The sequence below is a fragment of the Quercus suber genome, unplaced genomic scaffold (assembly GCF_002906115.3).
Source record: "Quercus suber isolate HL8 unplaced genomic scaffold, Cork oak 2.0 scaffold_768, whole genome shotgun sequence".
NCBI classification, from domain to species: domain Eukaryota; kingdom Viridiplantae; phylum Streptophyta; class Magnoliopsida; order Fagales; family Fagaceae; genus Quercus; species Quercus suber.
The window spans coordinates 153,696-168,089 of NW_027070204.1; the positions used below are offsets into that span (position 1 = coordinate 153,696).

A 14,394-nucleotide genomic window follows, 5' to 3' on the forward strand; every position below is an offset into this window, starting at 1 on the left:
TTTCCTTCCAGGAATTTTCCTGGCAAGACAGCGACTGAAACTTATTTTTTAACTCTAATGATAAACTCTTCCCCATGTATTGTTCGGTTGTTTAAAGGGCTGAGCATTTCCATGCTCTCCTTCTAGGCATCTTCTAGTAATCAAATCCATAAGGAAAAAAGAAAACAAAATGAAAAAAATCAAAGCCAGATTTAGTTTATCTTTATGTAATTTGCATGTTAAATAGAAAAATCATCTCAATTCAAACAAGTTATATAAAAATGACTTAAATTTATATTTGTAAATAAAATAAATTATGATGAGCATTGTTAATCCCACAAGGTATGTCAGTATTAAGGCAATAATTAACCCAAGCAATGCTTATCTCAATTTAGAGGCATCTTCTAGGAAAAACAATTGAAAATGAGAGCTGAGAGAAAAGAGCATTCATAAGATGGGAGAGCTGCTATGACATCAACTATATACAATGCTTACCAATTCAAACTAACGTCTAGACCTATTTAACTGTAGGAATCAGATCAAGCATAAAGGGATCATTCTTCGAACACCCTTTTGTTCTTTAAATGTGAATTCATTCATACTAGTATTAGTCCATTGGTATCTAATGAGAATGTATAACTCAGTTGTTAATATCACATGATTTTTACTAGTCTCTTGGTATCAACTGAGAATTTATAAAAGATTTCCAGTTTTGATGGTTACCTACTTTCCAGCACATGATTTATTCTGCCTTTAAAACACCTACAAATTTTTTTTCCTTGCCATTCTTTGTTCTTTCAAGTCAGACTGTTTGTAATTTGTAGTCTCATTGGCAGTTCTAATCAAACATACGATGGGAAATCCATTAACTTTATGCTGCACCTTAAAAACCAGGAGCCTTTCTAATTCCTAAACTGAAAAAAATAAATAAAAAGAGTTTAAAATATAACGAAAAGGAGGCATCTTGCTCTTAACATTACCATTACGCAATGGCTTTTGAATCACCAATAAATGGTCACTTGTAAAGAGAGAGTTTTTTTTTGTTTTTTTTTGTTTTTTGTGTGTGTGTGTGTTTGTGTGTGTGTGGATATAGTAAAGAGATAGCCTTTAACAAAGAATAATCACTTTTAGCTCCTTTTTCGGTAAAATTCTAAAGAAACAGTTAATTTGTCTGCTCAAGCGAACAACCTTCAAAAAATCAAAAAGAAAGTTTGCTTTGGGTCCAACTGTCATCTGTTTGAGCAGAACTGCATTTCACTCAAACGAAATTCCTAAAACATGTCTTCTTCAATCCAAATCCTTTATTCATTCTTCCACTTCAAAGTGTGATCTTCTTACATACAAGAATGGAGAAAGTAAGGGTGATGTAGGACACAATTTACTATTTAATTATTGTAATTTATTAATCTTGGTATTTAATTTGTAATTTTCGTTTTTTTAGGTTTAGGGTTATTATTTCATTGTTTTTAGGTGCTTTTAATGTTTTTTTGGTCAAATTTGGTCTTTGTTATGGTTAGATATTAATTAGGAGTTATTTTAGAATATATTTTCTTATTTTCAAGTTATACAGAGCATACAGAGCCCTTAAATAAGCTCCTAAATCTATAAACGTGTTTTTGGAACTATTATTCAATCAATAAAATTCAGACTTTTATCTGGTGGATTCCAAATCTTTCTCCCTGTGGATTCATGGAACCCTCGTGAATTCGAGGTTATTTTCAGAAGCAAATGTGTTTTGTTTCTTGTATTCTAGAAGTAGACGTATTCTGCTTCTTGACGCTTCCACATCCCGCAACAGTTGGTATTGGAGCCTTAACATATCCTGGTCTAGTGGCTAACGTATGAGATAGTAGCAATTCCAGTGACAAAAAACTTAGCAAGTATTACGTCACTTTTTATTCTATAGGAAAAAATCACATATAGACACTTAGGATCTTTCTCTATGTGATTTTTTTTTCTTTTCTAATTAGTTATTTGTACGTGAGCTCGTGGTTAATGTGAATGGAAGAAACTATTTAAAGTTGAAAATTTTCATTTTTTTTCCAACTCTCAAACAAGAGGCATTGGAATTCAAATAAGAGAAGTAATAATTCAATATATATATATTGAGAAAGCAAAAAAAACTACATATTAACCCAAACCAAAATTCAACCAAAGCTATAAGAGTGATTTGTGATGGGAAATTTGAAAAATACAACACAAAAAAAATTAAATAAAAAAACCATCAACCTAAATTAGAGTTATAATAAAGAACAAAAATCAAGAGAGAGAGAGAGTACTCACAATTTTTGTGTAGGAAAAATATGGATTGAATGGAATAAGTGATATCAAACTTATACAAAATAAGATAGGGAGAAGAAGAGTCAAAATATAAAAAAGATGAAATGGTGAAGGAAGTTTAACAGTAAAGTAAAGAGTAGTAGGAAGATAAAGAGGCAAAGAGGGAGGGGAAAGGTTGGAAGAAGAGAAGAAGAGTTTTTTTTTTTAGAATAGGAAGATGAAAAGTTTAAATATTCAATTTTAACAATTACTTGAAATTAGAAAGAAGAAAACGAAAATTTGAAATCAATTTGGGTAGTTGAATATAATCAAACATTTGCATCTAATGACTAGTAGCGTTTGTAATGAATAGTCAAACATGTGCATATATCCACTAAAAAGATAATAAATTATTCAATTTTAACAATTACTTGAAATTTGAAAGAAGAAAATGAAAAGTTGAAATCAATTTGGGTAGCTGAATAGTCCAACACTACTTAGTGTAAAGGGAAAATCCTAACTACGTTTCAAAAGTTCTTGGAAGTCTTGTAAGTTACTCCTGTGAGATTTGTGAGATTTTTGTAGCTTTCTAACTCAACAAGCATCTACCAGAAGCTAGATCTACAATCAAGAACTGGTGCAGACAAGTTGCTGCATAAAGATCTACTACTGATAGTGATCTAAAACTTTTGAGTGGGATCTCAAAGTCACAAACGTGAGTATTTGTATTCAGCAAATTCAAATAGAAGAATCTGTGGAATCAGAGCTGCACGTGGTTGTGTGAATAAGTACTACAAGAGGTAGCTTTAGATTTTAGGGAGAAAATATATTGTAAAACTTCCATTCTATCATAGTAAATTTGTTTACCTTGAGGATAGCTAGGTTAAATCATCCCTAGGTTTTTTACCTTGAAACTGTTGGTTTCATTAGTTTTCCTAGGTTATCATATTATTGTCTTCTTTACTTTTTTGCACTAAGTAATCTGATTGCATGAGTTTAACCTAGATCTGAAATATAAACGTAAGTAACTACTTGGTTAATTAATTAGGTTAAAGGAATCTGTTTTATAGGGGTCTAAACAAACTAACAAATATTTTTAATAATTGGATAAGCCTCAAGGTAGGGATGGACCCAGGATTTTAAGCTAGGGGGGGCCGAAATATAAAGAAAAAAGAAACTCCAAATAAGTATCCATATAGTATTAAAAAATTATAAATACTCAAGATCATTGTTTCTAAATATATTAAGATGCAATAATTTACCAATAAAGACAAAAACAAATACAAAATAATGTTTTTTTTTTTTAATACTAGGCTGGCTAGGATTTTTTTGTTTTCTTGTTGAAGTTAGAGCATTCACAGTGGTGGTTCTAAAAATTTTAGCTTTTAGTACCTCAAAAATCTACTTTATCTATTTTGCCACCTCACTTTACAATACACCCAATATCAAATGTTCTATTTTTTTTATCAGTTCATTTAAAATAATATAAACAACTCATTAAAATAATAAAGGTAGCGAGAAATTTTGAGTTTTTTAATTGAATGAAGAGATATAATCTTAATAAAATATTGTATTTTATTTTTAATAACTTGCTACAGTCAACTGGTATTTATACTAGTTTACTATAGTTGCAAAAAATTAAGCTTTAGTTTCTCCAATAACACATGATTTTTTGATTCTTTGGTGGTAAATTTTTTTTTTTTTGGCTAAAATACAATCACCATTGTGAATGTTTTTATTGTTTTTATTAAGTTTTTGGGTTGGATAGTTGCTATTTGGGTAAAGCTAGTTAGACTTATTGAGGAGAAGGAGGCTTAAGGTTTTGAAATGAGCCCAACTACAAAAATAAAATATATTATAACTATTAAAAAAAGAAATTGGGCTTAGGGTGGGCCCGGGCCCCCTTTGCCCCCACCTGGGTCAGTCCTTGCCTCAAGGTGACAATGCCCTATGATCCATGCCCATCTTAATTTTTTCCATCATCTCTAAAGGTAACAATGTCCTTTTTGTTTTAAAGCAGCATATAGATGGTCCGTAAAACTATTGTAGGTATCATCATCTCCAAAACTAAGAAAGACATCGTAATTTCATTGTGGTGTTGAAGAAGAAAATGAAGATGAAGATGAGACTTTTTAAGTGGAAATGTAAGCCATTAGAAATATTTTAGACAAATCTTGATCTACAATCAAGATAACATACACACACATTCAACTAAAATTGAAAGAAAAATTAGAGATGAAGAGAACAATTTGACGTGGATTTTTCATTTAAAGGAGGAAGTCATAGGAGAGAAATAAAAGAGATGGATGGGTGTGAAAAGTGAAAATTTACAGATTTTGGAAATGAAATTGCAGCAATGATTGTAAAGCTCAAAAAACTCTTAGAAACAATGTTGGATTCAGATCCTATCATATAATTGCCTTTTTAATAAAGGAACGGGCACTATTATTTTTGTGCTTGTGAAAGAGAGAAGAGAGGGGTAAAGAGGGTGGGTGGGGCATTCACATCCTCTGTTTTTACTTATTTATTTATTTATTTATAATATACAAGATATAATTTCTACTCTAGCCTAATCTAAGTGTATATGTGTGTGAATAGCTCTCTTCTAGAGACTTGAACCCCGGTTCTTACCCCCAATCCCCACAAGCATTTATACTTGTGGAGTGACCACCGCACTAAGGATGCGCGGAGGTCTCTGTTTTTACTTTTAAGTCAACATCATTTGTTTGTTTATTTATTGAGTTTTACTAATGTATGCCCTTAGGGCCATAGTAAACCATTTAAGGAAATTTTTTTATGAAAAAATGAAAAAATTATTAACTTTTTTGAAAATTTTCAATTTCTCATAAAATATTTCTAAAAATGGATGAAAAAATTACTAACTCATAATTATTTAAATAGAGTAAGTGTGTAAATGATTGAAAGACAGCGACTGAAAATGATTTTTCTTGCAGGAATTTTCCTGGAAAGAAAGCGGCTAAAAATGATTTTTTAACTGCAAATAATAAACAAAGCCAGCCACACTGTGTGTGTGCGCTTTTTTCTATAAAAGAAAAAGAAAAAGAAATTGAAGAGACAGAGAGACATCAGATGTGCAAGAATTCACATCCTCTGATTGCATAGCATATCTACCTTTTTTTTTTTAAACAGAGTAGGTGTGCAAGTGGCCATTTCAATTCAAACAAGTTATATAAAATTTATATTTGTAAATAAAATAAATTAAGATAAGCATTGTTGGCCCGCAAAGTATGTAAGTATTAAGGTAATAATTAAGCCAAGCAATGCTTATCTCAATTTAAAGGCATCTTCTAGGAAAAACAATTGAAAATGAGAGTTGCTTTGACATCAATTATTCAATGTTTACCAATTCAAACTAATGTCTAGGCCTATTTAATTGTAGTTATCAGATGAAGCATAAAGGGATCATTCTTCGGATACCCTTTAGTGTCTATTTGGGAACAGCTTATTTAGCTGAATCTGAAAACTTTTTGCTGAAAGTACTATAGATAAAGCTAAAAGGTAGCTGAAATAGTATATTGAGACCCATAAATAGTACCAAAAAATACAATGAGACCCATGAATAGTAGCAAAAATAAGCTCAATAGTAAAAAAGCTGGCTTTTTAAGCTAATGCCAAACGCACACTTAGTCCAATGGTATCTAATGAGAATATATAACTCAATTATTAATATCACATGATTTTTAGGTGATGTGGCAGGTAAGATGATCTCAACTATTTTTACTGATGTGCTTCTTTTCTATTGGCTGGGTAGTCTTGGATCACCTAAGAATTTCCCCAATTCTAATAGACTCCCAATGACTTAAGCTATGTCAAGCCATGTACTCCGATCAACTTCTAACAAATTAATTAGTTGAGCCATACATTAATCTGCTAATTCAAGTTCTTCAATAAATTCGTCATGCTAACTATTGATACCAACAGAGATGTTTTCAATAGAGATGTTCAAGGTTTGAATTCACTATCTTCTGTTGTTATAACTATTGATTATATATATATATATATATATATGGGTTAGGTTCAAGTTACACTTGGTGTAACTCTAAGTAATATTACACCACTCAATATTTTTTAATTGGATGCGAATATTGACAAATCCACCGTTAGATTATATTATCTTTGTATATTCTTTATGCTTGCAAAATTTCAAAGTGATCAAAAATTAATATCCATGTCATCAATCAATTGTTATAATTTAAATTTTTGTAGTTTAAAATAATGCATAAAATATGAGTTTATGGATTAAATGGTAAATAGCATCCGATTGATATGAAAATTGGTATGCATGTTAAGAACATATAAAACATGTAATTCAACGGTTGGATTTTCAAAATATTAATTCAATAACAAGTTATTAGATGGTGTAACATTGTTTAGAGTTATACTAGGTGTAACTTGAACCCAACTCTCTCTCTCTCTCTATACACACACACACACACACACAAATCAAACAAAAATAAATAATAAAGAAAAGTATAATTCACACAAAATAGTAGAATCACACAAAGCAATGCCAATGATTGAGATAAGAGAGAGGACCTGGAAAATAAATGCAATTTGATGTGAATGTTTTAATTGAAGAGAGTAGTGAAAAGGAGAAGAAATAAAAGAGATAGATGTATGGAAGAAAAAGTGAGAACGCTGAAATTGCAACTGTGGACCGGTAAAGCTCAAGGACCTCTTGAAACAACACCAGATTCAGTGGTTTTCACATCCTGGGTTTCGAATAAAAGTCAACAATTCATTTTTTTTCATCAGTGTAGGCGTGCACATTGCCCTTTCCTTATTCCTGGTATCTTCAAGGCAAAAAGAAGACCTGAAAATTACATAAAATAAAGAGCAAGCTAATGATCTATTAAAAAAAAAAAGACCCACGTAAGTTTGGGCCCCTCTTTTTTGCTAAAACCAACTTCATATTCCAATTTGTTAATATACATTACGTAATTGATTGTTAAAAAGAAAAATGGGCATTGGAATCAAAGAGGTCAGGAGTGGCGTGCAAGCATGTACTTCCTTGGTTTGCAGTGAGGTCAACTACTCATTGTTTAAACAAATTCAAGTGGCAAAAGGTCAATGACTGAGAACTATGCAACTACATAAAATAAAAAGGAAGATTAATCATGATGGACTAAAATGAATTGACAGCTGGGAGCAGAGTTCATCTTCAACATATGATATATATATATATATATATATATGGATTTTACTAATTGATGACGATGTTTTGTTTTCAGTTAAATAGCCAATTATGTGTATTCATAATTGGTGATTTAATTAACTGAAAAAAAAAACATCATTGTCGTGCCATTAAATTAGAAAAATGGTGTGATTTAACATAAAGAGTCGTTAAATTCAAAACAATAACTGTTTTGGTGGGCTTATCATGTATTAAAGAAAGCAGAATCATAAACACTGGTACCGCTCTATTAATTTCTTGTTAAACTTTTTTGAGGGTAATTTCTTGTTAAACTTAAGATTGGGAATTTGTATGCACATCTTTGGTTTTGCAGTGAGGTCAACAACTCAATTGTTTAAACAAAGTAGGTGTGAAAGTGAGTAGTGAGAAAAATAAGACCAAAAATTATTCAACCATGTTAAACAAAATGGAAGATAATTATGAGAGACTAAAATGATAGCCTGATTGTTTGTCATCATCAAGATATATAATAAAGAATTTCTCTCCAAACAGAAAAATGTAATCCTAATATTCTATGGATTTCTATTTTTTCTAAAAAAATTTATGACTTCGGTGATGTATTTGAGCCATGTTATACGGGTACAAAGGAACATAAACAACACTAGAATAAAATATACAAGATTGTTTATAGACTATATGAAGTGTAAAGACCAATTGTGTATTTGACCCTAAAATAAAAATAAAATAAAATATTTGTTTGCGCAAATTTATGAAGTTTCAAATATCATGAATTTTAAATTATATAGAGACTTTTTTTTTAGTATATAAACAATTATATAGAGACTTGTTAAGCCTACATTTAGGGGTGTTTGGTTTACTGTGACATGCCTTTGATGTGACGCACATTATGATTGAAAGCTCGAAAATGTGTTGAAACACAGGAGCTATTTAGACCCCCAATTAAAATTACAGCTCGATAGTTTTTACACAACCTTAATACAAAGTGCGAAATAGTGTAAATGCGAGTGGATGAACAATTAAGCTACTCTAATCCATAAACTAAGCAACACAGCAGTATAATGGAATAAACAAGAGTAGGGAAGAAAGATGCAAACACAGAAAACACCAAGACGTGTTCTCGAAGAGGAAACCGAAGAACTCGGCGAAAAACCTCTCCACCGCCCTCAAAGCAGAAATCGATCCACTAGACAATCAGTTGGGATACATGAGTTAGCAAGAGACCCTCTAAGCCTAATCTACCCGATGTACCTAAGCTCTTCAAGCTCCTACTCCAACAAGGCTTCTCGGAATCGTGTCTTGTCTAGCACCCCGGATCCCGCAACAAGCTCCATGTTGCATCTGCTATTCCAGGCTTCTTCCAATGCTTCCCAGCAGCACCAAAACGTCATACAGCACTCTCAAAGGGTGTGGTAAGTGTTTGGGCTATCAACCTCTCAATGGTGTGGAAATGGAGAGGGAAGGGTTGAGGAGATACCACAAGCAAGTGTATAGAGAAAGGTGGGGATGAAAATCTCTAATTCACAATGTGTTTGGCTAGGGTTTTTCTCTCTGAAGCATCTCTCAACATTTGTGGGTAATGAGGGTATATATAGGATAGGCACAGAAAGTGTGAGTCATTCAGTATAGGCTGGCAGAACAGGTTGCCTCGCGGGTGTCTCGCGGGAAGGCCTTACCCGCGAGATACTCGCGAGAGACAGCTGTCTCCACCTGGCCAGACTCTTCGCATTCCAGCATGTGCAAGGCACATGTTTCACTTCGCGGGAAGCTAAGTCGTGACATACCCGCGAGAATCCTTTAGCCTCCAAATGCTTGAGTCTTCACACACTCTCTCTATCACACAACCCTTACAACAATTCCCACAATAAATACAGGGTATAAACGATTGAAAATAATTACAATCAAATTTGGCACGGAATAAAAGCCAACAAAATACATAGTTGTAAATAACAACTTTACAATGATGATGTGGCATTAAGGTTTTAGGTTTATTTTATTTTTTCTAACATTATTATAATTTAAAATTACAAATATATCACATCATCTTAATCTCATCACTTTCCTAAACAATGTAATGTTGTATTCTTATACTGTGATTACATTAACATAAGATTACAGTAACGTAATATTAGGGCGTAATGTAACATCATGATGTACCAAATACCCCTTTAATGAATCAAACTGTTGAATAATAAGTTCTCAAAAAAAAAAAAAAAAAACTATTGAATAATTAAACTCACTTTGGTCTTTCGGTCTCTATTTGGTCCAAATTGTTCTTATTCGGTCTATTCTGTTCACTTTGGTTCATTCGGTCTTATTCGATCTACTTTGGTTCTATTCGGTTCCATTTGATTCTATTCGGTCGATTTTGATCATATTTGGTCCATTTGGTCTACTTTGGTTTTCATATGAGCTTGTGTGATAGAAGCGTTACAATATGTTTACCAAAAGGCTACTGATGGAGTTGTAACGACCAAACAAATCTCGGGGTATTAGCTCTTTCTATAATGTATTCCGAGTCAACACTACCCCCTCTTTGTGTAAACGTAATTGAATGAAAATGACAACAGCGAAGAAGAAGTTGATGTCATCGGCGGCATGAAGGGGCGAAGAGGAAGCCACAAAAGAGTTCCAAGACGACAACGATTGATGATTCCCTTGTCAAGGCAATGATTGATGATTTGTGTTCCCTCACTTCACAATACACCCAATATCAAATGTTCCATTTTTTTTATCACTTCATTTAAAATAATATAAACAACTCATTAAAATAATAAGGAAGAGAGAGAATTTGAGTTTTTTAATTGAAGGAAGAGATATAATCTTAATAAAATATTAAATTTTATTTTAAACAACTTGCTACGGTCAACTGGTAATTATACCAGTTTATTGTAGTTGCAAAAAAATTTAGCTGTAGCTTCTCCAATAACACATGATTTTTTTTATTCTTTGGTGATAAAATAGTTTTTTTTTTTGGTGCTAAAATACAATCACTATTGTGAATATTTTTATTGTTTTTGTTAAGTTTTTGAGTTGGATAGTTACTATTTAAGTTAGATTAGCTAGACTGATTGGGGAGAACAAGGGCCCAACTATAAAAATGAAATATAAAATGACTAAAAAAAAAAAATTGGACCTAGGGGGGCCTGGGCCCCCACTTGGGTCGGTCCTTGCCTACATACAAAAGTAGTGTTAATTTGTAGACACCAACCACAACTTGACATAAATTAATTGAAATTCACACAAAATAGTAGAATCGGTTGGGCTTTGTAGAGCCTAGTGGATTATGACTCGACCCAAAATAAAATTGCTACGATTTTTTAATGGGAGATTTTATGAGGTTTAGACTCTACTGCCACATCTTGTATTTTTTTTTTTTTTAGAATAGTGAAATCCTTGCAATTTCGTGGACGTAAGTAAATTGCCGAACCATGTAAATATTGTATTGTGTGATATTTTCTTTGGCGCATATTTTTCTTTATTTTTGCTTCTCATAGATCTGTAAATATCGTGAATATTCCCTTCAGAATCACACAAAGCAATGCCAATGCTTGAGAGGAGAGAGAGGACCAGGAAAATAAATGCAATTTGATGTGAATGTTTTAATTGAAGAGAGTAGTGAAAAGTAGAAGAAATAAAAGAGACAGAAGTATGGAAGAAAAAGTAATAACGCTGAAATTGCAACAGTGGACCGGTAAAGCTCAAGGACCTCTTGAAATAACACCAGATTTAGTGGCTTTCACATCCTGGGTTTCGAATAAAAGTCAACAATTCATTTTTTTTCAACAGTGTAGGCGTGCACATTGCCTTTCCTTCTTCCTGGTATCTTCAAGGCAAAAAGAAGACCTGAAAATTACATAAAATAAAGAGCAAGCTAATGATCTATTAAAAAAAAAGACCCACGTAAGTTTGGGCCCCTCTTTTTTGCTAAAACCAACTTCAGTTTCCAATTTGTTAATTCATTTCAAAGCCGGATTTTGTGTACATTACGTAATTGATTGTTAAAAAGAAAAATGGGCATTGGAATCAAAGAGGTCAGGAGTGGCGTGCAAGCATGTACTTCCTTGGTTTGCACTTTGCAGTAAGGTCAACTACTCATTGTTTAAACAAAATCAAGTGGCAAAAGGTCAATGACTGAGGACTACGCAACTACATAAAATAAAAAGGAAGATTAATCATGATGGACTAAAATGAATTGACAGCTTGGAGCAGAGTTCATCTTCAACATGATATAATTAAGGGAATAAGGGAGTAATTAGAAAAACTGTGTGATTTAACATAAAGAGTCGTTAAATTTAAAACAATAACTGTTTTGGTGGGCTTATCATGTATTAAAAAAGCAGAATCATACCAACGCGCACCCTTGGTGCGATGGTCACTTCACAAGTATAAATGCTTGTGGGGTGTGGGGGGCAAGGATCGGGGTTCAAGTCTCCAGGAGGAAGCAAAAAAAAAAGTAGAATCATAAACACTGGTACTGCTCTATTAATTTCTTGTTAAATTTAAGGTGGGGAATTTGTATGCACATCTTTGGTTTTGCTTTTTAACAACTCAATTGTTTAACCAAAGTAGGTGTGAAAGTGAGTAGTGAGACAAATAAGACCAAAAATTATTCAACCATGTTAAACGAAATGGAAGATAATTATGAGAGACTAAAATGACAACCTGATTGTTTGTCATCATCAACATATATAATAAGGAATTTCTCTCTAAACAGAAAAATGTAATCTTAAAATTCTATGAATTTTTATTTTTTTTCTAAAAAAAATTATGGCTTTGGTGATGGATTTGAGCCATGATAAATTGATACAAAGGAACATAAATAGCACTAGAATAAAAGTATACAAGATTGTTTATAGACTATATGAAGTTTAAAGACCAATTGTGTATTAGACCCTAAAATAAAAAACAAAATATTTGTTTGCGCAAATTTAGGAAGTTTCAAATATCATGACTTTTAAATTATATAGAGACTTTTTATTTTTAATATATAAACAATTATATAGAGACTTATTAAGCCTACATTTAGGGGGCGTTTGGTTCACTGTGATGTGTGCTTGATGTGACGCACATTACGATGATGTGACATTAAGGTTTTTGGTTTATTTTATTTTTTTTAACATTATTATAATTTAAAATTACAAAATATATCACATCATCTTAATCTCATCACTTTCCTAAACAATGTAATGTTGTATTCTTTAGATATCTTACAGGCACTCGTGATTTTGGTATCCTATTTGATCAGAGAGCTAGTACAAAAGCTGTGGGTTATGTGGATTCTGACTATGCAGGAGACCTTGATTCTAGAAAGTCCATGACAGGCTATGTGTTTAGGTTTGCTGGGGGGCCAATTTGTTGGAAGTCTACACTACAAGATGTAATTGCTTTATCCACTATAGAAGCAGAATATATGGCGATGACAAAGGCAGGAAAAGAAGCCGCTTGGCTTAGTGGACTAGTTAATGAGCTTGGTTTCAGGCAGGATAGCATGGTGCTATATTGTGATAGTTAGAGTGCAATTCATTTGGCAAAGAATCAGGTATATCATGCAAGAACAAAGCATATTACTGTGCGGTATCATAAGATCAGAGAATGGGTTTTGTCTGGTGATATTTCTTTGTCGAAGATTCTCACTAGTTAGAATGCCTCTGATATGTTAACAAAGCCAGTTCCAACAAACAAGTTCAAGCAATGCTTGGACTTGATTGGTGTTTGGAGCTTGTGAGACCTTAAGGGCTAAGGTGGAGGCGATGGAGGAGTTTGCTCATGTAGCTTGATCAATTCAAGCCAAGGTGGAGATTTGTTGATATTGTGCCCGTATGGCTTGAATTGCCAAGCCTAAAATTTGGTCTCCTTATTTGACCGAATCCAAATTGTGAAAGGATTGCTCTTTTGCCGACTTGGTTAATAACACACACACACACACATATATATATATATATATGTTGTTATGTGCGGCACTATATAGAGAATTCCAATAACCTATTAGGTATAGCCACATAAGAGAAAAATAGAGAAAAAAAGAGGTAGTCAGCTTCTATTCTTATTGTTTCTGTGAGAGAGTGTTAGGGTGTAATTGGAATTTAGGTTTCTAGAGAGTGTTATTGTGCACTATTGTATCTCTCTATTTTTTATAGTGAAATTTCTCCGTCATCGCCGTGGAGGTAGGCAATTTGCCGAACCAAATTCTTGTGTTCTTTGTGTGTGCTTGTTATTTAATTTTCGCTTATTTACTGTTATTGATTTGAGTCCTGAGGTGCTATTTGCACAACATATTAAATGCGGCTACTTTTGGTGGAAAATTCTTTGATTTTAATGCTTTACTTTGGCTCACTTCCACTGCCAAGGAAAATTATCTCAAGGAGTGAGCTAAGTTCTATGAGCTTTTGGTGCTCTTTTTTGATTTTTGTGTTTAACTTGCATAGACCCATTTCTGATTCCAATTTGTTAATGTGTTCCAATGCTGGATTTAGTGTATATTATGTAAGGGAAAAGCTAATGGATGTCCCAATGACATTGGTTTAGAAAATATTTTTAAAACTACCGCACATCCTTGACGCAATGGTCACTCTACAAGTATAAGTGCTTGTGGAGTGTGGGGAGGGCAAGGGCTGGGGTTCAAATCTCTAGAAGAGAGCTTCACACACATATACACTTAGATTAAACTAGAGTAGAATTTCTTTCTTGTATAAAAAGAAAAAGTAAATATTTTAAAAATTATTTTATGAAGAAAGAAAAAAGTTTGTTTTTTCTGGGGTTGTTTAACATCCTCTGTACGTTCAGTCAACAACAATGGTTTGTTTTTTTTTATTTATTTAAACTGAGTAAGTGTGTAAATGGCCCTTTCCTTCTAGAAATTTTCCTGGCAAGACAGCGACTGAATTTTTTTTTTTTTTTTTTACTATAATGTAGCTCTAAACTCTAATGATAAACCCTTCCCCATGTATTGCTTGGTTGTTTAAAGGGTTGAGCATTTACGT

The 14,394-nt window shown here is 32.7% G+C and overlaps 1 protein-coding gene across 1 annotated transcript; it reads left to right on the forward strand.

Moving 5' to 3' along the window:
- Nucleotides 1-11,424: 11,424 nt before the first annotated feature.
- LOC136064807 (secreted RxLR effector protein 161-like) lies at nt 11,425-12,926 on the forward strand. The gene is made up of 2 exons (XM_065767045.1): nt 11,425-11,467; nt 12,628-12,926. Exons 1-2 carry the CDS (start codon nt 11,425-11,427, stop codon nt 12,924-12,926), a joined length of 342 nt encoding a protein of 113 aa, XP_065623117.1.
- Nucleotides 12,927-14,394: the final 1,468 nt, after the last annotated feature.

Bases quoted from the DNA above. Each gene is read 5' to 3' on its own strand.
- LOC136064807 (XM_065767045.1), top strand. From the start codon at position 11,425: ATGGGCATTGGAATCAAAGAGGTCAGGAGTGGCGTGCAAGCAT. The intron at 11,468-12,627 runs GTACTTCCTTGG...GATATCTTACAG, and splicing joins CAGGAGTGGCGTGCAAGCAT to GCACTCGTGATTTTGGTATC.